The 24,386-nt window shown below is 44.6% G+C and overlaps 2 protein-coding genes across 2 annotated transcripts in view; one reads left to right on the top strand and one right to left on the bottom strand.

The window, feature by feature from the left end:
- Positions 1-2,348: 2,348 nt before the first annotated feature.
- The window catches only part of LOC147445179 (myosin-H heavy protein), a 46,838-nt gene continuing 24,800 nt past the window's right edge, over positions 2,349-24,386 (bottom strand). Inside the window, exons 9-14 of the mRNA XM_086527631.1 lie at positions 3,671-3,756; positions 3,558-3,596; positions 3,420-3,482; positions 3,288-3,335; positions 3,090-3,218; positions 2,349-2,870 (exon numbers count right to left, since the gene is read on the bottom strand). Of these exons, the coding sequence (XP_086383757.1) occupies positions 2,823-2,870; positions 3,090-3,218; positions 3,288-3,335; positions 3,420-3,482; positions 3,558-3,596; positions 3,671-3,756 (413 nt within the window). The 3' untranslated portion in view covers positions 2,349-2,822. The remainder of the gene's footprint in view (positions 2,871-3,089; positions 3,219-3,287; positions 3,336-3,419; positions 3,483-3,557; positions 3,597-3,670; positions 3,757-24,386) is intronic.
- Positions 21,189-22,232, top strand: LOC147445180 (uncharacterized). The gene has a single exon (XM_086527632.1). The coding sequence runs from the start codon at positions 21,192-21,194 to the stop codon at positions 21,813-21,815; it is 624 nt and encodes a 207-aa protein (XP_086383758.1). The 5' UTR covers positions 21,189-21,191; the 3' UTR covers positions 21,816-22,232.

A 24,386-nucleotide genomic window follows, 5' to 3' on the forward strand; every position in this document is an offset into this window, starting at 1 on the left:
AAAGCCTACAGCAGAGAATATCTCGAAGAACACCTTCCAACGAGTGTCTCTCTATGACATGATTCGACACCCTTGTCGTTATTCGGTCACTTTATCCTGGAGCAGGTCCTAGTGGCTGGCACCTCCCAGTGCAACCATCACAATCCTATATGATATCCTACCCCGCTACTCCCCTCACTGATTATAGAAGCCCTTGTCTCATTGTATCCATCTTGGGACATCAATTCTCACAAGTGTTAGTGGATGATGGATCTGGCATCAACGTAATGAGTGAGTTCACCATGTTGGCATTAGGTTTACAGCCTACCCGACCCACCCTCTTCATAGTTACTTTAGCTAACCGGTCTACCCATTGGCCATAGTGGACAAGGTGCCTCTGCAAGTACAAGACTTTACCTTTAGCTTAGATTTTGTTGTGGTTCTTCCCCTGGTTGAGGACAGCTTTCCTTTGCTCATCGATAGACCATGGCTGCAACACACTAAAGCGCTACATGATTGGGAAAATGTCGATATCGAGGGATAAGGGGTTCAAAAGGCAAGCCGGGCAATGTTAGGCGGTTAGCTGTGGGAAAAGAGAGAAGGAAAATATGCACCACACCGCACAATTGACTAATAACCTCTTTGAAATGGAAACAAAGCACAAAAAGAACTGAATTTGATAACACTAACAAGAATCGACGCACGATTTCTAAGGCGGTGCTATTAATGACAACGTTAATTTGATTAATTGTAGATTAAGGAGTTTCAGATCCCTTTACAAAAACTAAGCCAAATTAATTATTCTTGCACTGAAATTGAGCGTACATCGCTGCTCGATGTTGATGAATGTGAACTTTTTTAAATGATGAAGAAGAAAGCAACGATGAAGCTCCACTTCTGCTTCTCCACCGCTGCACTCTCCTTGCTTTCCAAGAGCTCTCCCTGATCGATCTAGATGCATATCAAACCCCACCCAAAGTAGAACCATTGGGAGACTACTTCTAGGCAAGAGAGCATAGTCAAGAGGTGTGGCAATTTTATTAAAGGAAGGGTTGCACAAAGGAGTCGAAACGCCTATTAGAACATCATGCAACAATAGAGGCATACCCACACACCCAACTTGAGCACAAACAAATTGGAAGTATGCCCCAGGACAATTGGCATGATGAGGAGTGTAGAGACAAGAGCCTCACACCAAAGAGGTGCTCCTAGGAGCCATTAGTCATAGACAACCACAAAAAGCCTTCCGTCGCACTAGAAAAGAGGACTTATCTTCCTCGGTTAGAGGAGAAATTGTACAAGCTATTCCTGAGCCAAGACTCAATCAAGACATGGAGATTTTTTCACGAGCATCCCCCCACTGACTATCTCATCCGCTGAGATTTGGAGCAAATATACAGCATCTCTTTACATAGTTCCAAGGAAACAGTCTCTACCCGACCCTCCATTGACAAGATGAGGATCAAGAGAGCATATGATCATGATGGATTGATGGCACAGCACTTTATACATGTTGGAGATATGCTTGCAGGGCTTCTTGCATTAATGTTCATCCGAGCCATGTATGAGGGTTTTCCGAATACTTGGAGCATGTCTACTGTTGTGCCTATCTTAGAGGCAAGAGACCTCATGATACACGGGAATTACCAAACTATCATGATTGGCACACTAGCTCTTCTTCAGCAACAACTGAGTACATGGGCAAAGAGAGCAGGTGCATCGGGCCATGCAAGTTTCAAGAGTGGTTTTTCTACTCCTGGCCACATCGACACTCAAAGTTGTTATTGATGAAAGCAGATCACATGGTAGGAGGATATTCGTACTTTCGTGGATCGATTTGGTCTCATAGGTCATTTTGGCAAGCATTTCATTTTCTCTCTCTAAACATGTTTGTGAAATTGTTTTTGAGTCATCTTCTGCACATAGAGCAAAACCATATCACTGCCTTTTGACAAGTAACACTGAAGAAGTCTTAAAAAGGCTCCAAACTTCATCCCTACTAAAAATTAAGATAACTCTCATTCAATGACCCTCACTTGGAAATACTAATACATTCACTATACTGATGGCCCACCAATTGGGTCCGATCACTTGACTTCAACACACAAAAAATTGACACATTGAGGAATTGGAAATCACGAACTGTAGGCTAAGGAGCACACAAATGCTGCCCCAACAAGCAGAGATCGAGTTACACAGGGGACCTCATAGGACACATCTTGATTTTGTTAAGCTCGCCTCTATACAGCTGCATATAACAAAGCCAACCATTCTTCAAATCTGGAAGAGAGGATCAATATCAAGCTTATCTGACGCTCAACAACATATGAAATCCTTGAAAAGGAGCGTTTCATGCTGTAGCAACCATGTAAATCAACAAGCCCTTTGCATTGTCCAAAATCTCTTGGGCAGAAATGAAAAGAATCTCTCTTCATAATACACCATGGAATTGGTGTGGGCCACTACACAACGCTGGGGAAATAAGATACAACTCGCACAGCATGCACAGCTGCGCTCACTAGGCTTCAAAGCCTTGTTGCGAGGTATAGCATATGCTTGTTAAAAAAGCAAGCTGTCCATGAGACAATGTCACATGAATCGAAGCTACAGAAAGAAAAGCATGTGGTCTCATATGGCTGAGACCAGCGAATAACAGGCACCAAACATAATGTACATGCAACGAGAAAAAACAAAATTTTTTGAGGCAACTGGTGATCTGGTCTTACTAGCGGCCTCCAGCTATAACTCTTTACATACACTTCTTTGTAGCCACAAACTAGCAATTTGCTGCCTATTGAGCTTTCAGGAAGTTACTTCACTTTAGGTGCCTCTCCAAAGAATCATCAGAATACTGTAGTAGCTTTGCCATAGTACCTATTGATGAATGGACTCTGCATGATGAACAAAACAAATCAAACACACAAAATCATGTTACTTGACTGCCTCTTGCATGTGCAGAAACTCAGACCCAAGTAGAAACATGCAACCACTCCTTATGTTCAACTGAAAAGGAAAAAATTTCCTCGACCCCAAAAGATCTCACAAGCAGCCCGTCCTAGACAGGTTCAGCTAGCCTGAAGCCCCACACAACATAAGCACATTTGTCAAACCTTGAGATCAGATATGTTGGGGGTGCCTGAACTTGGTCGAGGATAGTACTTATAGAAACGTATATTCTCGTAGAAGGCCCGGGCCTCGGCGTTCATCTCCTCAATTCTTTTGCGTCGTTCTTCTCTAGCCTGCAAGAAAGCTTTACGTCACAGGGAAAACAACTTACGGGTCTACTAGATGTAAAAGACCATGAATACCTGACGTTGCTGCTTCCTTTCTTCAGAAACGCGTTGCTTTACATAACCCTTTACAAGCAAAGAATAACAAGGCTTGATACACAGCACTTCTTGCAGTTGCCTTGACTTAAAATAGATTAAAAAGATACAAACCTTAAAAGAGTCTTTAGTGTCAGGGGTTAAGCTCTCATCCTTCACCAAATTCTCTGCCATTTCCTAAGTCATGAAAAAAGAGCAGGTCAGCGCATATGGCTACTGAACATATAAGAATACCAAAAACAGGAGGATTACCTCAAGGTCATCCAACTCCCAATCAAACTCTAAGAGGAGCTGCACTCACCAAAAGACAAACATTAGTGGCAAGGCAGCAGATTCGCATTTTTCGTGACTGAGAAAACTCATACCGGTGGCTTTCCGTCGTCAAAAGAGTAGATTATGGGAACAACTGTGTCAGGCTCTTGCTCTTCTTCTTTCAGTGGATTATTGAAATCTGCAAATGATCCAAAAAGGCATGCCCTGTAAAATTCTAGCTCTTTTCAAAACTGGTGCTTGAAAGACTGTCATACTCAAACCTCCGTGGCCAGTTTACGAAGTAAAAGATGTACATGTTCCAACCCATAATGGAGGCAAACAACACTCTGACAACTCTAATTATTTCAAGTTTTGACATCCATACATTGAAATAAAGCATATAAAAGCAAAAGACTCCTGTCAAGTGGCTAGCTAGACGTCATAGTTTTGAAAAAGATCATTTATACAGACCAAACGACTATCCATTTCAAAAGGTTACCTAAGATATAAAGACGTTCAAAAATGCTGTAATAAACTGTTGTTTTTTTTCTCGATGCTTTAGAACTTCAGGCAAGAATTGAACCCCTCAATATGGTCTTGATCTTGCAAAAATATTATCTATGCAAAGCGCCAAGACATTTAGATAGTTCAATTGCAAACAAGCACATGTACAGCATGAAATAAAAGGCCATGGAACTTGTGGTGAAAAATGCCTTCGCACCTACCAGTCAGATAAATACATGTAACATAACTAATTCCAACACAAAAGTGTCTGCAAATACTGTAATTTGGATTTCTAACTTGGACCATATGGCTTGATCAAAATAAGATACATAGCTTTGGAGCTAAAGCGCTTTCTACATGACATAATTTTTCAGAATGAGTTGCCACAGGAAAAGGTGAAAATAAGCAGTTCTTCCCAAGCAAGTAAAACAGTTAGAGAAGTCAGAAAGCAAAAGATAAAACAGAAACAAAATTTACTTGCTTAAGTATTACTGCTAAAACAAGTATTGAAAATTACTGCACGCATAAAGTTGGAAAAGGCTCCTGGCATACGATAGGACCTCTTGATGTTGCGATAGGACATTAAGGCAACCAACAACTGAAAGGGCCCACCAACTACCAAATACTATATATATACTCACCTGGATGAATTCAATAATAAGCCCAGATTCACCTTTGAAGGAAAGTGCAAGGTATAGCCTCATGGTAGTCGTCCACAAGACAATATCACCATCAGCTCCAGCATGCATAGTATTGACTAAATACAACCACATCCCCACTAACGTTGTCAGTGCCCAATAGTGGGTGTAAAACTAGGTACTAATATATGCTCCCACACCCCCATCACACAATACACAAGCACAAATCAATACAACGATCTACATACTACTGAGGTTTCCAAGCGGTTGGAGGAGATCCACTTTGGTAAATGATTCTTGGATCTATACCTTGAAAGCTTTTGATTTAGAACTTCATGGAAAATGCTCAAACACGTTCAACAGTGAAGCTAATGCAATGCCTGTTGCATAGAGGCGAGCTACTCTACTCTTGTCAACAAAATATTGAGATTGAGAATAGGGAATGCCATGAAGCTTTCTTCATTAGTGCACCTAATGGACCGGGTTGCCAATAGTTTGCCTATGGTACTTGTATGTGTTATGTGAAGCATGTATATGTGAGATGCCATGCATTCATAAAACTCTTAAGAGTTCATGAGGACGAGCTGAGGTTTGGAGTGAGCTTTTCGAGCGACAACGTCAAGAGATGCAGGGCAGACTCAGCCATAATGAAGCCTAGCACCAAAGGATTAAATAGGAAAGATTAGCACAAAAATAAGGTGATTGATAGGGCGTATTCACCACAGAAGAAAGGAAGAATTAACACAATATAAACTGGTCATAATGCAAGCCGTTCAATTCATGCACATACCTCCTCCTGCTTTAAAGGCATAAAAATTTTGGTTTATCTAGTTCACTTGTTTTCAAATTCGTAGTGCCTTCAAGTACAGCACAAAATCATGTCCTCATGTAGTTCAGAAATTTCTAATCTCTCTTTGATACAAGGCTTCTGTCTAAAGCTCTCTAACCCTGATTTTCTATCCCTAGACCGTTTTCCTTTAAAGAATTTTCTCTCTTCTGCCACTTTTTTTTTTTTTAACATCATTGCCCGATTTCTATACTCGACATGCTCAAGATGAGCTGATCTCCAGTGCAATACACAGTTGTATTACATCTGGGCCCTTAGGCCATATGCATGCCCGAAGGCAAAAGCTGAGCCATATGACTGCTGTTTTCACCAAAAAAAAATTCTAAAGCAGAGAGTATCTGGAACTGATTCTCTCTAATTACACAGAATTTCATCTCTCTTCTCATGATTGCGAGTCAATGCTTTAATTTTGCCAAATTGCAAAGAATTCGCATTATATTTTACTTTCCCTGTTACACAAGTGTGTGTATGTGTGTCCGAAGCTGTGTACATCTCCGTGTGTGTGTGTGTGTGTGTGTGTGTGTGTGTGTGTGTGTGTGACGCGCTCTGTATCTGAAGCCTCTGCACGAAGGTTGTCCCTGTAAGCCCTGTCTGGCTGCGAGCTCTGCGCTGGTGACCTCCAGCGCGAACTGCGTCTTTGCGTGGACTGTGCCCTGCGTGGCCTGCGTGGTTGCGAGACCTGCATCAGCCAGCTCCTTGGTTTATCAGCACCTGCACTCTACGATTTCCGTCTGCTGTTGCTGGTCTGCTTCAGAGTGTGTGTGTGTGTGTGTGTGTGTGTGTGTGTGTGTGTGTGTGTGTGTGTGTGTGTGTGTGTGTGTTGAGGACAGCAGTTCAGGTTTGGCGCTCACTGTAGCACAGACAATGTCTGATTACCACTTTAGCTTAGGCGCAGTTCATTTTCAGTAAATAAACTTGCGTACAGAGGACTTTTTTGGGTGCAGTATTGTTGGCAGTGTACAAAATTTTGTTTTTTTGGCTTCCAATAGTCAACAGTACATGACATTAAGCTCTCAGTGTATGTCCGATTCAGTTGTGCCCTTTATCAGCTCATACAAACGCAGAAAACAAATGGCACCTGAGTCTTCGGAAATGGGTGAAATCCAAGCTTGTTTGTCAAAAGATTTTGAAGGTGCTCGGAACGCTTGGGAGGGGCAGGAACCCGCTACTGAAGTGCTCATTCCTGTTCAAGCTTTGATGGACCCAATGGCGCAATATGCTTTAAATGCAATTATTATGTTCTTCTCGGGCAAGATGCCTACTGCACAAGATGTGGGTCAATGGGTAGACTTTCTTCTTAAACACCAAGCGGTTCGAGGTGTTTGCTTCGGTGCCAGAGGATATGAAGTTTTGTTGGCAGACACTGATGCACGTAATATGTTCCTTGAGTTGTCTCCGTTGTTCTTTGGTACTCAGATGACACATGTATTGCCGTGGACCCTTAGTCTAATCCGTCATAAGTGCCCGGTATGGGTGGAAATTCTCGATTTCCCACGCACTTGGCACACTTTCTTCCTATGCTTGCCTCACGTTTGGGGAAAGTAATTTGTTCTCCTGAGCTTGATGCCAATACAAATCGCTTTTGTGTGCTTTGGGATACGGATGTTCCCACCCTTGAAGGTATTACTATCAATTCGGGAGACCTTTTACTTTTTACTTTTTTGGGCTAGAGCCGGCAAGCCAGCAAGGAACTGCCTTTGCTTCGCGTGCACGCAAACGAGTCAAAGACAAATTACCTTGCGGACTTGCCGACAAAGGGAAAAGCGCTTCCATGCCGTATCGTGGCATGTCAACGGGGAATGGAAGCAAGTTTCCCCCTCGGGGGAGTAAAAAGTCTTTTCATGCCATGTTAGTCAGTCCATGTTCCCTTGTTAGTCACGCCACCCGAGGGTAACGTCAATTCGGGAGACCCACTCATTGAGAAACGCCCTTTTAAGCTTAAATGGGAAAAATTTGCAAATTCATGTTTTCGCTGTGGAAAATTTAGACACGTGCAATCTGAATGTTCTGAGCCTATTTTGCAACCCCCTCCTTCAGATGTTCCTCAACTTATGGTTTCTATAGAGAACAGAAGTCCCTCGTCCTAGATCTGCCGTTGTTGTGGCTTCTGCGTTGCCTGATGTTTTATCTGTGGATAAAGGCAAGGTCAAATCTACTGTTTCCCCCAATCCTCGGGGTAAAGGAAAGTCTGTGTCTACTCCTGAAACCAAAAACAAGGGGAAAAAGGTGGACTCGGCAAATGGATCTCCTTGGGTGACTCCCAAGAAAACTGTTAAGATGCGTTCGCAGCTCTCCTCTCATAATTATGTACCTCTTGAACTGACATTTGTGGGGCAAAAACCTCTTCCCTGTAATGATAATCGCACTCTTGCGGATGCATGGAAAGGTGGTGCACTCTTACAGAGATGTCGTGGTTCATGGTAGTTCTCAATCACTTGCAGGCCTTGTTGCCTCTAAGACAAGCATGCAGAATACTGTGGTTGAGTCACGGGTTGCTGATGTTGATGTGCTATGGGCACGTCAACTTAGTCCCTTACTTTGCCTCTGTACATATCTCTTCAATGCATAGTTGTCTTAAATGCATTTCATATAATGTGTCTGGGTTATGTAACCCTGACAAATGGAGATTAACCTGCCACTATGTACATACATGTATGGCAGACATTGTGGTTTTGCAAGAGCATAATCAGCATGAATATGCTGGGCAATGCTCGTACTTTACAGGATACTGGATAGCATATGTTGGTTTGTTGGGTTTTCGGGTGTTTTGATTATGGTTAGGCACGAGTTGCACCCTATTCTGGCGTATAATGATCCAGAGGGTCGTTGGATGGTGGTCCAATGCACGATCAATGGCCAGATTTATGAATTTGGTGGTGTTTATGCGTATACAGCCTCGGGACAACGAGCTACTTTGTGGCGTGAATATCTTCTTATCCATGGATTTCCAATGCCTTGCTTTGTGATGATTTTAACAATGCACCCGCTTTATCGAATAACACCACAGGACACTCCCACATGCTAAGCATAGAATTGCAAGCCTGGACAAATCTTGTTGCATGCACACAGATGCTGGACTTGTGGACCCTCTTGCATCCTAATGTTTCGGGGTACACATTTCAACATAACGCCTTTTCTACATATTGTGCAAGGTTAGATCGGTGGTATGTCCTCGGCATGCAACAATTTGATGAGTTTGTATGCGAAATGCGCATAGACCATTCTTTGCTTTTATTTGATCATACTCCTGTTGTGATGTTGTTGCGCTATGGGCAACTACACTCTGATCAACCTCTTTCTAAGAAACGCCTGTTGCAGATCAACAGTGCTTAACTTTCACATGAAGCATTCCGCGAGATGATTTATAATGTTATTCCCCCTTTAGTTGCTCAAATGTATCTTGATCCTGATGTTGCTTGGGTTCGCTTTGTTGTATGAGTGCAGAGTGTAATTCAGGACTATGGTAAGCTGTACATGTTGATTTGGTCCTAAGATGGTCAATGTGATATACTTCTTGTATGCTCACAGTACATCTTCAAGCCTCCTTGATGGGAAGCTGACAAAACCTTGGCCTCTTGGATGCTCTTTGAGACAGGGTTGCCCGCTTAGCGCCTTGTTGTATGCCATTGCCACCCACCCCTTGTTACTGTATTTGGATCATTTGATTTCGCTCGGTCGTCTTCATGGGTTGCAATTATTCACTAGCAAAGACTTCACAGGGCAAGCCTATGCTGACGATTCGTTGTTCATGCCCCGCAATAACCAGGATGATGTGCGTGAAATTATGCAGGCATTGGAGACATTTGGCCTGGCAGCAGGCCTTAAGGTTAACTTTCCCAAATCCAAACTCTTGCCTCTGGATGTTTGTGACTCGCATCGTCTTCTGTGGCCTGGTGAGATTCTTGATCCGCATGTGGTGGTCAGGCACTTAGAATACCCTATCGGCTGGCAAGTAACCAATACACAACAAATTGATTGGTTTATGCAACGATTGAATGTCAAGTTGCACTATTGGAAACTGTCTACATGGCCGCTACATGTTCGACTTCATATTGTGCAAAGTATCATGATGACATATGTTTAATTTTACTTCCCGCTGTTGCACTAGCCTCGCTCCTGTCTCTCATTGCTTATGTCTAATATTGTATCTCACTTGTGGTGCACCAATTCTCATAAGAAAGGCCTCCATTTGTTAGCAATGAAGAAACTTTGCACTCCGAAGCGTCATGAAGGGACTGAATATTTTGGACCTTCGACGCCATGCATTGGCAAGGAAGACAATGTTATTACCTACTCTTGTGCGACAATCTCAGCCATGGACCAGTTATGGTTGTTGATCTATGTCGGCATGTGTCACAAACGAGAGCGCATAGCAATATAAAATATACTCGGATAAATAAAATTTATCGCTCAATATTGAAGCCAGAGGATATAGAGAGAAATAGATAGAGAGAGAGAGAGAGAGAGAGATAAGAGTGAGATGATCGACACACTACTAGGTACCAGAAGATGGACTGGTCCCCCCCCCCCGTAATAGTATCTTTATTCCTGAGGAGAAGTCTATACAAGCACTTGAACCGAACGTATTACCACGTTCGTTCTAGAATAAGACTTGATGGTTCCTGGAAGCCTTAGCTTCCGATTCCTAGGGCAAAACCCTATTCCAAGGAACTTCCGTTCCTTATTCCAATTCCTTGAGAATCAAGGTTCTCGCCTCTAGATCTCACCTTCCAGACTCAGAGCATGACATCCCTGCAACTCTTTTCTGATCTGTTTCCAAAGTCCTTCCCGCAAAATAACTCCGCTTTCCCGGGCACGAAGTCCTTACTTGAGAATCCCAACTTTCGGATGACAACTTGAGAGACTGCCTCTCTCCGATCCGTGGATCTACTTCCCAAACTCGAGTACGAAAGCCTTGGGCTGATCTGGCTCTAATTCCTCAGAGCGCTTTCTCTGCCCCTACTCCCTCACTAAGAGGAAGTACACCTGCAAGCAAATACTTAGAGATCATAACATGAAAATCGTTATCTTCAAAGTCTCGACGCTCGAAACGCAACTCGGTTCTCGAAAAGCAATTCTCCGGAAGAGATCTCTACATAGAAAATCCTCCCTTCCAATCCTACACACAAAAGAGGTGTGTTCTCGGGTTCCTTCTCGTAAATCAGCCCCGTCTACGACGTTTATGGGCTGAAAACAAAGAAAATAGCAACTTGTCGCGATGGAAACACGCTCCGTGGGCACTTCTTCGCGAGGGAACTCGCGCATTGGGTCTTGGCGACATCTGGTACACTTGGGACAGCCATGGGCATCACGCGCAACGTCTTCTTTACAAGTGAAATCTGCAGTAGCATCTCCTCCTTGCAAAGATTGGTCTTCCCTCTGAGTGAGGGCATGTGATGCTTTAAAAGCTACTGGCCACGGGCACAAATAGCTGATCGCAAGCTGCTCGCGTAGAGATCGTGGCCGTTTTTTTCTTTTTCTTTTTCTTTTTTTCTTTTGTTGGTGCGTTCAACGTTGTTCTGCAAGAAAAAGAGAGAGAGAGAGAGAAAACGTAGTCTGATCTGTTGCCTTATTTATCAGATGGCTGCCCACTTATTAAGTGGGCGGCCGAGGTATTTTAAAATAGTCTGAATCTGCCCAAAAACTCAATAAAACTTTATAAGTTAAAAACAATGCTTTCACAGCAGTTCCTAGGCGTCACTGGATGCAATCACATGCACAGTTGCAATGCAGACATAGACTTCCTCGCGGGAAAGCATCTGCTTTCTTGAAAAGCAATTTCGCTTCCTTAGAAAGCATCTTTTTTTTTTTCCTCAAAGTTTCCTCTGAACCCATCTTCATTCAAGTGCTTGCTTTTCCTTGTGCACAATTCTAACACAATTCGGAATTTCCTCTCGACTATGGATATCCCCTTTCCGATGCACCCGTCACCCACCTTGTGACGCATCAGGAATACCCATCACTTAGTTCTTTCCTACCGAACTTACGATACAATCTCCTTCACGATGCTCTATGTCACCCATCCTATGACGCATCAGAGATGTCCATTCTTGGATGGTCGGATACTTCTTCCCGATGCTCCCTATCACCCATCCAACGTAACCGCGAAACGTATCAGACCCGAAACGTTTCACTCTAGGCTAAGGCCTCACTGGAACGTCTGACCGAAACGCCAATTTTGTGTATATATAGAGTTATGTATCGACAAAATAGGTGTTCATAGTGCAATGAGTAGAAACACATGCTATGTTAATCTTGAAATAGCATAAACATAATAAATAAATAACTCTTTAATGGCCAAATTCTCTAAAGGAATTTTTTTATTTTAGGCGTTTCACCTTGCAAGTGAAACGTTTCACCCATTTCGCGTTTCAGACCTGCTAAAACGCGTTTCGCGGTTATGCTGCACCCATCCACTGTGACGCATCAGAAGTACCCGTTCCTGGTGGACCTACAGATATTACCGTTCACAATGCTCTCGTCATTACTTTGAATGACGCACTAGGAATACTCTATACTCGGATGTCTCCAGTGAGGAAAACTCTCTCGCTTATAAATCCAATAATTCATTTAGAATTACTTTTATGTCAGATAAAGCCAATTTAGCAACAGCAAGCTACCACTCCCGCTTTTGGTCGTTGGCAGACTTTCCTTTGGGAGTTTGTGTTTGGCAAGATGGATGGTTATGTTCCTGGTTGCTTATTCCTGGTTACGGATCATCTCTATTGGCATGGCAGGCAGCAAGCCGATGGGAACTCCTTGCGTTTGGTAAGCATTCACTGGAGTAAGGTGTTCTCTCTTACCTTAGTTGATCAATCGCCTCGTCAAGCCTACTTCCTCTCAGGTCATAGCATATGCACAATGGATGATGTGGTGGAGTCATCTAGGAATTTGCTTACTTTTTCTCAGACAGCAGCACGGTTTGGGTTGGGCAATGGGCATGCATTATCGTCAGATTTAGAGCCTGTTTCAGCATATGTTGGCTGATTTCCTCCCTATTTCGTCGCGGGCACGTGGTTGTCGTATGCAGGATTGGACTCTATGGGACACTCCTATGGATGCAATTTCTACCCGACATATCTATGCTTCTCTTGTGCAAGACTCTTGGCTGGCTGATTATTATAATGCGCTCTAGGCTTTGCACAAATCTGAACGATGGTGAAGACAAGCTCTCACTGCGATTCGAAAGTCTCGCTTGCCTCTTAAGGAGCGTATGTTCCTTTGGCGTTGTATGTTGGGAGTTCTTCCGGTTAAAACACTCCTTGCAGCGCGTCACATTAGCTCCTCTCCTTGTGTCAGTTGCTCCGCTACTGATGAGAATGTCAGACATCTGCTTTAGGATTGTCGTTGCACCAAGACATTCCTTCGATGGGTTTCTGCTTGTATGAACCTTCGATTTTCCTCAGTGGTATTTGTCACGGGGACGTGGCAACTGTTAACTATGTCACAAGGACGTGACAACTGCTAACTTTAGTTGTTGGTTTCTTTCCAAGGGGTTTTGTTTTATTTTTGAGACCCTCTTCTTGAAGTAGCAACGGTCGGACATTGCATGGCCAATCTGAACGGTAGTTTCACCCCCAGATGGGTAGTGGTCGGCACTGGAATTCGTATGGTAAGAGGATGTCTAGGCTCAGAGCAAGATCATATGGGTCCCCCCCGTCGCACTTAGCAAGTTGGTGGTAAAGTCAAGGTGGGACTACCAACAAAAAGTATCCGACAGTTGGGCCACATTGCATTTTTGGATGCGGTCCCAATGAGGATAGATGGTCAAAAGACCAGTGGGAGCCCAACGGAAGCATCTCCTAAAATTTAGGGAACTGCTATTTTGGGCCGTGAAATGTGTTCGCGTCATTACCTCAAGTATGACTAGGGGAACATTTTACAACTCTGCCACGAAGTCAACTGGGCAACCGGTCAAGATATTTTTAAGCGGCGAACCCAAAACGGGAAAATGCTTGAAAATGCGCCAAGTGTCACATTTTCAAGGACTTTCTTCTTACAGAAAAATGGGCGCTGATTTTTAAGCTGGGAGAGGTCTCATTATGCATTTTGTCTTCACAGGTTAAGTGCTATGGAGTGCTTTCTTTCCCTCTTATGTACAGTGTGGTGCTAGGAGTGATGCCCTGCACACTACACACTCCTCTCTCTCTCCCCTACGTGCAGTTATGTGATGCCCCACAAGAGGGCTCCTCATTTGACTCATGTACAGTTGTGTGGGTTCATGCTTTTGTGCTGAGCCAAGAGCCTCCTTGAGCAGGAACAGGGGTAGCTAGCTGCTACTCCAAAGCAGGCACTGGTGAGGGTCACAACCTCACCATACAGGTGCAAAATCAGCGCTGTGTATGCGCTGTAATTATACTGTTTTTCAGCCATACGGACGCCACAACGTTTGGATATCGTGCACCACTGGCAGAGGACAGTTAGGGGACTGTTTGGGGCTGAAAACAGGGCAAAAACTAATAAATACAGCGTGCTGAATTTACTGTTTTTGGGCAGGAATCAGAGGGTATACGCCAGTAGAAGCGAGTTACAGCAGGAGAATTGGTTTCGCGCAAGTTTTGGGGCTGTTATGCTGCCGAAATTTGGCCAAAACAGGCGGTATCTAGTGGGATACAATCAAAGGATTCCCAGGACTCTTCTTTGTACTTTACCCTCCTAAAGAATAAAGAAATACCGAAAGGGGCGCCAATTTTGGGGCCTACAAGTTGTCAGCTTCTGCTCGGAGCATTTTAGCTTCCGAGCCGTGTGTGTGATTAAGTGTTAATTCCCGTTACAGGTCTCCTTTGCAAAGTGCTCTGTGTGTGTCTAAAGTAAAGAATTTCGGGTGAAAGCCAACGCCTACCGCCCTACGGGCCGGTTTCATGGTTCTGTTGCAGGGACATCAATCACTTTTTGCTTAAAGAGTGAGCCTTGATTGTTTTGAGATAAAGACACAGAGTGCAGGAACGTGGGGATTACACTATGGCCGACAAGGGGAAGGGAATTATGGAAGAGGGTTCTTCTCCATAGGACAGGCAGGAGATTCCTATGGTTTTTGAGATTGGCGAGAGCTCACGGCCACGTCAGTCTGTACCTCCTGTCAACGTGAATGTCCCTCCATTAGTACAGGGCTTTATGATTGGGCAACTTGAGGATGATGCGTTCAAGACCCAATTATAGTTGCCGCGGTGAATGTCTTTTCGCAGCTGGTGCATAATCCGAGGTTTATGGAGTTCTTGCAAGCGCCACCAGTGCAACAGCAAAATAGGCAACCTACGCCGCGTACGGAGCTTGTTGATGCTCAAGCCCAAGTACTTCATGTGGCACAAAAGGAAAGGGAACACTCGCATGTTGCAGAGTCGGGGGCACCAAAGCAAGTTCCTCCCATACTTGAACAGGTGGCTAGAACGCCTATTCCACAAGTTATGCCAGTTCAGCCCGCACCTTTCAGAACCAGCATGCTGTCTTGAATTGACAAGGAGCTGGATACCAAGCTATGCACTCAGTTTTTCCATCACCCACGGTACATCCTGGGTATTTCGGGGGTGGATCGGTGTTCCAAAGTATGGCTGGTTATGCGCCTGGAAGTCAGTCATACATGCCAAGAACAGTGTTCGGGGGTATGCAACGCATCATGCCATACCCCATGTATGGTAGTATCGGCATGCCGCAAGGTTTCCACTGCAACCAGGGCCAATTTGGAGTGCCACAGGGTCATTTTGGCATGGCTGGTTTTTCTGGACAGCAGCCACATATCGCACCTCTGACGCAAAATGTGAATGGCCAGGATGTGTCGATCATGCCTACTACAGTGCCCATGTTGCAGGCCATTCCGTATGACAACTTGGGCGCACTAGAGAAGCCGAAAGTTTACAAAGAAGGTGGTGCAACGGTAAAGTTCAGTACCTTCAGTGGTTTCGAGGATAAGACAAAGGCCCTCACTTTCCTCCAGCAGTTTGATACAACTTATGCGGAAGGGAATTTTACAGAGGTCTCGAAGGTTAGGAAAGCTGCCACTTTCTTAAAGAACAATGCGCTTACATGGTGGACGACATTATTAATGCAAGGACAGGCACCCGCCACTTGGGTTTACTTCAAGCAAATGTTTGCATCTGCTCGGCTGTCAAATGAATTTGAAGCCCACCTCATGACAGATTGGCACCAGCTTACTTCAGCTTCGTGCAAGAGCTTGCTGGAGTACAATAGGAGGTTTTGTAAAGTGTTACTCTCAATGACCTCCTACAGATTTGTGCCATTGACAGAGCAGATAGAGAAGTATTGTTGTTGGCTGCCTAAAGGGCTTCGTGATTACTGTACAAAGAACACAGTGGCTACCCTAACTCAGCTTATGGAAGTTGCGAACATTGGTCTTGCCTTGTTGAAAGGAGAGGATAGTGGATTTCCGAGCACTGACAAAGGAGGGCAGCAAAAGAAAAATTCAACGAAGAAGCCCTTTGTGAAAACGGCTGCCGATGCGTCACAGGGGTCAAAAAAAGGCCACCAAAGACAAGGATTCAGCTGGGACTTCTAGAGCGCAGGCAAAGAAACAGAAAAGAAAGCCTTTTGTGCGCAAGTCGCTCGAGGAAAAGAAGGTCCTAATGGCTGAGAACAAATGCTTTATATGCGAGCAGCCTGGTCACTTTTCTATCAATTGTCCACAAAGAAAAAGGCCAACTGATTCAGAGGATAAAGAAGACCAAAAAGACAAGAAGCCAAAACCCACGGCAGATTTAGTGCCAGACATGGTGGGTGACCGGCCCAGCACAGATGCCAGTGAGTTATGCAAGGCATGGGGTAAAGTTAGGGATCAGACGGCACTCATCTTCTTTGATCCAGGTGCCAAAGCCAACTTTATCTCACCAGAGTTAGCTATGAAGCTGGGCATCAGAGCTGAAGAGATGGGGTACAAAGCAAAGGCAGGGTTGGCATGTCCTGGCCACTCAGAGTGTGTTACTCCCATCATTGGAAAACTGCGTCTGCATATTCAGTCGTATGTGGACACTGAAGAGTTTTACATCATGCCACTGGAAGGTTGTGACGCCTTGTTGGGGATCCCGTGGATGTTCCGAGTGCATGGAGTCTTGGATGCCTACAACAAAAAGATCATTGTACAGCATAGGGGCAAAACTCACATCTTGGATGTAAAGCTTAGAGGAGAGCCAGTCCCTATTGTATCTGCTTCTGCTATCACTTCTGAAATAAAGAATCATCTTTCTGTGTACTTGATTTTTGCAAGTGATGTCTCAGATAGTGATCAGTCAAATTTATCTGTGTTAGATAAAGAAAGGTCAGCATTTTTGCAAAAGTTTAGTGACTGTTTTTCTGATTCATTACCGTCACAATTGCCGCCAGAGAGACCTGAGGACCATCGGATAGATTTGGTGCAAGGGTGTAGCCCACCAAATAGACCTCCCTACAGGGATAGTGTGGCGCAACAGAAAGAGATTATGGGCCAGGTTAGAGGAGTTATTAGAGAAGGGGCTTATTCAGGCTAGTTCCTCACTCCCCAGTGCTCCTAGTGCAGAAGAAGGATGGCTCATGGCACATGTGTATTGATTACCGTGCGTTGAATAAGAATACCATCAAGAATAGGTTCCCTATTCCTAGAATTGATGATATTCTCGATCGTTTAGAGGGTGCTGCAATTTTCAGCAGGATAGACCTTAAGAGTGGGTACCATCAGATTCATATAAGGCCAGAAGATGTGCACAAGACTGCGTTTAGAACGACATTTGGTCTTTATGAGTTTCTAGTGATGCCGTTTGGGCTACCAAATGCTCTTGCCACGTTCAACAAAATGATGGACCGGATTTTCCGCTCGCATCAAAGTTTGTTGGAACTTTCTTCGATGACACGATAGTGTATTCGAAGAATGAAGAGGAGCATACGCATCACTTGGCCATTGTGTTCGAAGAGCTGCGCAGTCACGGGTTACTTGTCAATCCTAAGAAAAGTGAATTCTTCCTCGAAGAGATCCACTTTCTTGGTCACATACTCTCAAAGGATGGTGTTAGAATGGATCCCGCAAAGGTCGAAGCTATCAAGACATGGCCAAACTTGAAGACTGTGCACGATGTCAGAAGCTTCTTGGGATTGTGTTCCGACTATAGAAGGTTTATCAGAAATTTTGCAGAGATAGCATCGCCTCTTCACGCTTTGCAAAAGAAAGAGGTCACTTTCAGATGAACCCAAAAAGAGATTTCAGCTTTTAGTCGCTTATAGGAAAAGTTGACTTCAGATCCAGTTATTGTTTTGCCAGATCTAAGGAAGTCATTTGTGGTCCAGTGTGACGCGTGTGGCAGTAGCATCGGAGCAGTGCTAATGCAAGACAGACGGGTAGTAGCTTATGAAAACCGAATTTTGCAAGGGCCAGAGAGGACTATGCAAGTCTATGAGAAAGAGCTCTTCGCCGTGATTCATGCGCTTTCTAGCTGGAAGCACTACCTCTTAGGTGTTGATTTTGTTGTCCAAACATATCATCAGACCTTGCGATACTTCTTCACACCGTCAAACTTATCCAAAAAGCATATGCGATGGGCAAACATTCTTTCCATGTTCCACTTCCAGATTATGCATGTGGAAGGCAAGAAGAAAGTTGTGGCTGATTTGATAACGCATCAGCCACAACTTTCTTCTTGCCTTCCACATGCATAATCTGGAAGTGGAACATGGAAAGAAACGCCACAAATTTCAGCTGTGTCAATTCCTTATCATCATGAGTTAGATGACATGAAGAAACAGTATACTGCTGATGAAGATTTTGCAAGAATCTTTGAACAGTTACAAGAGGGGCAACATCACGAGCACTACCTCCTCAGAGATGGTTTTATGATGATGCATGGCAGATTTTGTGTCACTAGGCCACTGCGACATAAGGTCATGGAAGAGAGTCATGTCCCACCGTATGCAAGGCATCGTGGCATTGATGCAACAGTTAAAGCGGTAGAGACATTCTTCTATTGGCCTACCTTGAGGAGAGATATGGATGCCATTGTGCATAGTTTGCCAAAAGGTCAAGTTTGACAGGCAAAAGGCACCAAGGTTGTTACAACCACAGTTGATTCTGGATAGGCCATGGGAAAGCATTGTTATGGACTTTATCTTTGATCTTCCAAGTATATGCAATATAAAGAAATATCGAAAGGGGCGCCAAGGTTTGGGGCCAATACTCTTTGGGGTGGAATTTCGCCACTCCGTGTCGCGTATCGTCTCTCTCTCTCTCTCTCTCTCTCTCTCTCTCTCTCTCTCTCTCTCTCTCTCTCTCTCTCTCTCTCTCTCTCTCTCTCTCTCTCTCTCTCAGTTCAGTTGTTATTGAAGTCCTAAAAGTAGGTTCAGTCTATTCTTTTCTATTGGCACGTGGTGCCCGCCTTGTGACAGTGGTATCAGAGCATCAGGCGTGTGCTTTTCTAAAAGCATACAGGTCCTACAAAAGAGCAGACAGAGCTTTATTCGAGGATATCTTCGCCCTCCAACCCGGACTTATTAAAGAACAGACAGAGCTTTATTCGAGGATATCTTCGCCCTCCAACCCGGACTTATTAAAAAGCAGACAGAGCTTTATTCGAGGATATCTTCGCCCTCCAAGCCGGACTTATTAAAGAGCAAACAAAGCTTTATTCTAGGATATCTTCGCCCTCCAACCCGGACTTATTAAAGAGCAGACACAGCTTTATTCGAGGATATCTTCGCCCTCCAACCCGGACTTATTAAAGAGCAGACAGAGCTTTATTCGAGGATATCTTCGATGATGCAATATAAAGAAATACCGAAAGGGGCACCAAGGTTTGGGGCCAATACTCTCTGGAGTAGAATTCCGCCACTCCGTGTCTCTCTCTCTCTCTCTCTCTCTCTCTCTCTCTCTCTCTCTCTCTCTCTCTCTCTCTAAGTTCAGTTGTTATTGAAGTGCTAAAAGTCTGTTCAGTCTGTTCTTTTCTATTGGCACATGGTGGTCGCCTTGTGACAGTGGTATCAGAGCATCAGGCGTGTGCTTTTCTGAAAGCATACCGGTCCTACATAAGAGCAGACAGAGCTTTATTCGAGGATATCTTCGCCCTCCAACCCGGACTTATTAAAGAGCACACAGAGCTTTATTCGAGGATATCTTCGCCCTCCAACCCGGACTTATTAAAGAGCAGACAGAGCTTTATTCTAGGATATCTTCGCCCTCCAACCCGGACTTATTAAAGAGCAGACAGAGCTTTATTGGAGGATATCTTCGCCCTCCAACCCGGACTTATTAAAGAGCAGACAGAGCTTTATTCGAGGATATCTTCGATGATGCAATATAAAGAAATACCGAAAGGGGCGCCAAGGTTTGGGGCCAATACTCTCTGGGATGGAATCCGCCACTCCGTGTCGCGTGTCGTCTCTCTCTCTCTCTCTCTCAGTTCAGTTGTTATTGAAGTGCTAAAAGTCTGTTCAGTCTGTTCTTTTCTATTGCCACGTGGTGCCCGCCTTGTCACAGAGGTATCAGAGCATCAAGCGTGTGCTTTTCTGCAAGCATACCGGTCCTACAAAAGAGCAGACAGAGCTTTATTCGAGGATATCTTCGCCCTCCAACCCGGACTTATAAAAGAGTAGACAGAGCTTTATTCGAGGATATCTTTGCCCTCCAACCCGGACTTATTAAAGAGCAGACAGAGCTTTATTCGACGATATCTTCGCGCTCCAACCCGGACTTATTAAAGAGCAGACAGAGCTTTATTCTAGGATATCTTCGCCTTTCAACCCGGACGTATTAAAGAGCAGACAGAGCTTTATTTCTTCGCGCTCCAACTCGGACTTATTAAAGAGCAGACAGAGCTTTATTCTAGGATATCTTCGCCCTCCAACCCGGACTTATTAAAGAGCAAACAGAGCTTTATTCGAGGATATCTTCGCCCTCCAACCCGGACTTATTAAAGAGCAGACAGAGCTTTATTCGAGGATATCTTGGATTATGCAATATAAAGAAATACCGAAAGGGGCGCCAAGGTTTGGGGCCAATACTCTCTGGGGTGGAATTCTGCCACTCCGTGTCGCGTGTCGTCTCTCTCTCTCTCTCTCTCTCTCTCTCTCTCTCTCTCTCTCTCTCTCTCTCTCTCTCTCTCTCTCTCTCTCTCTCTCTCTCTCTCTCTAAACCTACGCGACCCCTCCTGTCTCCCCTTGGGCGAGGACAGCCCTGTGGGGGGGCGTTAACTCTCAGCCCAGCCCTGCCCGAGCCAAAGCCCCGCAGCCCTGCCGTAGCCAGTCGACACAGCCTGCAGACAACGCTGCCAGTCGACACTCATTTCCTGCTTGTTTTCTTGCTACCCGGCAGCGAGTGGCTGCTTCTCAGCTCGGCCCTGTCCTGTGGCCATCTGTGCTCAGCCCTCCCGTGGCCTTTTGAGCTCGGCCCCAGCAAAACCCGTGCCGACCTGCGGACCCGTCTATACAGAGCTTTGAGCAAGGCTTAATTTCCTCTATTTTCAAATCAAACTAAGCCCTCAATCCCGCCCACCACACTCTCAGATCGACAGAGTTGCCAACTAGACAAGGTATCACTAGCACCGATGTCATCATTTGACACTCCCACTGCACGCAAGAGTTTTCTTGCAGTGGCTGCAGCACCAAGGAAGGACCCTGCCGCCCGCCAAGAAGCAAGGTTCACAGCCCTCGAGGCTCGGATTCAAGAACTCATTGGGAAAAATGAGAAACTCAATGAAACGGCTACGCAAGCTCAAAGACGCAAAGGAGGCAGAGAGCCAAGCTCTACTTGCAAAAACACAGGAGGTTCAAACCTCACTCACCAAGACTGTCATGGAAACAATACAAAAAGAATCACACGAAGCAACACATAAGAAGATCGACAGCAAGATACAGGCAGCCATACATGAATGCCGACTACAAGAATCGCTCGGCCTCAAGGTCAGGATTGGGGGGCTCCACTCACCGTGGTGCACCATCGAGGACACCCTCGAGGAGGCAATCTCCAAGCTAAATGACATTCTTCAACCTGTCTACATCAAGCCCGAAACTATTTCATGGATCAACGACACACATAGGCATGTGCCACCTGAACATTGCATACTCACCTCTAAGGACAAAGATGAGCGTATGAAGCTGTTATGCCAATCTCGACTTCTCAAGGGAAAAAAGCTTTGGATTGCTGAAGAATTGACCACGAATCAACTCAAGAGTAAAGCAAGTGAGCTCAAGAAGATGCATGAGGCACGTAAACAAGGCAAATGGGCAGTCTACCGAAATGACAAAGCAATCATCCAAGAATTTCGAAATCCTAAGCCCGCTATCCCCTCAGTTGAACCCCCTTAGGTTTTGTTCTCTCTTTTATTTACTTTACCCTCTTGATCGACCCTCAGTCCTTAACTGATATGTATCACACCCCGCTCCAAGGAGAAATTGTTGTAGTGCTCCTTTTTGGTCCCATTGGTCATATATGACCTTCGTGGACGATAATTCAATCTCTCTCTCTCTCTCTCTCTCTCTCTCTCTCTCTCTCTCTCTCTCTCTCTCTCTCTCTCTCTTAGTTCAGTTGTTATTGAAGTGCTAAAAGTCTATTCAGTCTGTTCTTTTCTATTCGCATGTGGTGCCCGCCTTGTGACAGTGGTATCAGAGCATCAGGCGTGTGCTTTTCTGAAAGCAAACCGGACTTATTAAAGAGCAGACAAAGCTTTATTCGAGGATATCTTCGCCCTCCAACCCGGACTTATTAAAGATCAAACAGAGCTTTATTCGAGGATATCTTCGCCCTCCAACCCGGACTTATTAAAGAGCAGACAGAGCTTTATTCGAGCATATCTTCGCCCTCCAACCCGGACTTATTAAAGAGCAAACAGAGCTTTATTCTAGGATATCTTCGCCCTCCAACCCGCACTTATTAAAGAGCAGACAGAGCTTTATTCGAGGATATCTTCGCCCTCCAACCCGGACTTATTAAAGAGGAGACAGAGCTTTATTCGAGGATATCTTCGATGATGCAATATAAAGAAATACCGAAAGGGGCACCAAGGTTTGGGGCCAATACTCTCTGGAGTAGAATTCCGCCACTCCGTGTCGCTCTCTCTCTCTCTCTCTCTCTCTCTCTCTCTCTCTCTCTCTCTCTCTCTCTCTCTCTCACAGTTCAGTTGTTATTGAAGTCTCAGTTCAGTTGTTATTGAAGTGCTAAAAGTCTGTTTAGTCTGTTCTTTTCTATTGGCACGTGGTGCCCGCCTTGTTGTTGAGATGTCGAGCTCTACACCTTGAGCTGGCATCCACTACGGGTCTTGGCCGCTTACGGCATTTACTCACTGACGCGTTAGGTGACCGACATGGAGGATCTCTGTCACTGATTCTACAGCTGGACTACACTTATAGTGCCAGCATAGTACGCTTCTAACGAGTTCACACTTAGTGACCGCATGTACATATGTGCTACTTTTCAGCTTTAGCACTTAGTCATTTTGTACTCTCTTTTCTGTGAAGAAGAAGAAGAAGCTTTCCATCTCTGTGTGCTTTGTGCTTGTCTTGTGTAGCTCTCTCGCATCCTCATTCTTTACATGGTATCAAAGCCTGGTGCAGGCAAGAGAGGCTAAGAGAGCAAGAGCATCACAATCCCTTCGTTCGCACAAGTTTTTCGCACATGTTTCTGAACAGGTCTTCAAAGTGCAGTATACAGAGATTTATTGTATAAGTACAATGGTTGTATGTACGCTTGATTGTGGACACTCGTTGAGTGTAGAAAGCGTTACAGGTACCACGATAGCAAGTTAAGCAGATTTGCAGGTTTTTGCAGATTGCAGCTATTTTGTCTTAGTGCTTCAAGATGTCTAACGGTTTCAGTCAGACTGTTACTGAGAAGCTTGAGAAAAACAACTACCCTACATGGAAGTTCAGAATAACAAATTTCCTATAAGGAAAAAGGTTATTGGGACTATGTAGAAGGAGACAATGAAAAAGAACCAGAGATTCCTGAGGCAAATGCTACAGCAGAACAAAGAAAAGCTTTGAGGGACTGGCAACAAGGCCAGAGCAAAGTGATGTATTGGCTTTCTATGAGCATCACAGATGGCATGATGGGCTATCTACAGGATGTTGAAACCCCCGCCATTGCATGTAGAAACTTAGGCAGAGTGTTCGAAGTGAACACCAAGGCCAGGAAGCTTCAACTAAAGTCGGAGCTAAATCAGGTTAAGAGGAACAACCTCTCAATCAATGATTATGCCTTGAAGATCAAGAATATCATTGATGCTCTTGGATCTATTAAAGTCTCAGTGGAAGAAGATGACATTGTCCGTGCATGCTTGGATGGTTTAGGAGATGAGTATGTACATTTTAGGTCTTCCATGAATACAAGAGACAGCATCCCCGTGTTCCAAGATTTGATTTCTATGCTTATTCTTGAGGAGAAGAACCTTGACACATCTTCTTCTCATGGCAGAAATAATTCTGAACAGGCCTTCTATTCTAACTCCAACAGAGGTAGAGGTAGAGGTCGTGGTCGAGGCCCAAGGAAGGTCAATCAAATCAAAACAATACAGGTGGCAGGATAAACCAGTCCCAAGGCAGGGGGAGTCAAAGAGATCAAGGTGCACGATCAAGCAGGCAACATAATACTCCAGATAGCAGAGAATGTTGGACTTGTGGTGAAAGAGGTCACATGTCACGTGACTGTGCAAAGGGAAAAGCAAGTGGAAAGAGAGAACAGGGCAACTATGCATCTACTAGCAAAGATGCAGATGACAGCAAAAACGAGCGCATGTTTGTTATGCAGCATGTAATGAATACAATGACTGCAGAGAATTCCACCCAAGATGATGTTTGGTATGTGGATTCAGGTACCTCTAATCACATGACGTCTCGTGGAGAGTGGTTTAGAGATATGCGCAAACCAGATGTGTTAGGCTA

The sequence above is a fragment of the Adiantum capillus-veneris genome, chromosome 13 (assembly GCF_014529385.1).
Source record: "Adiantum capillus-veneris isolate H3 chromosome 13, ASM1452938v2, whole genome shotgun sequence".
Taxonomy (NCBI): Eukaryota; Viridiplantae; Streptophyta; class Polypodiopsida; order Polypodiales; family Pteridaceae; genus Adiantum; species Adiantum capillus-veneris.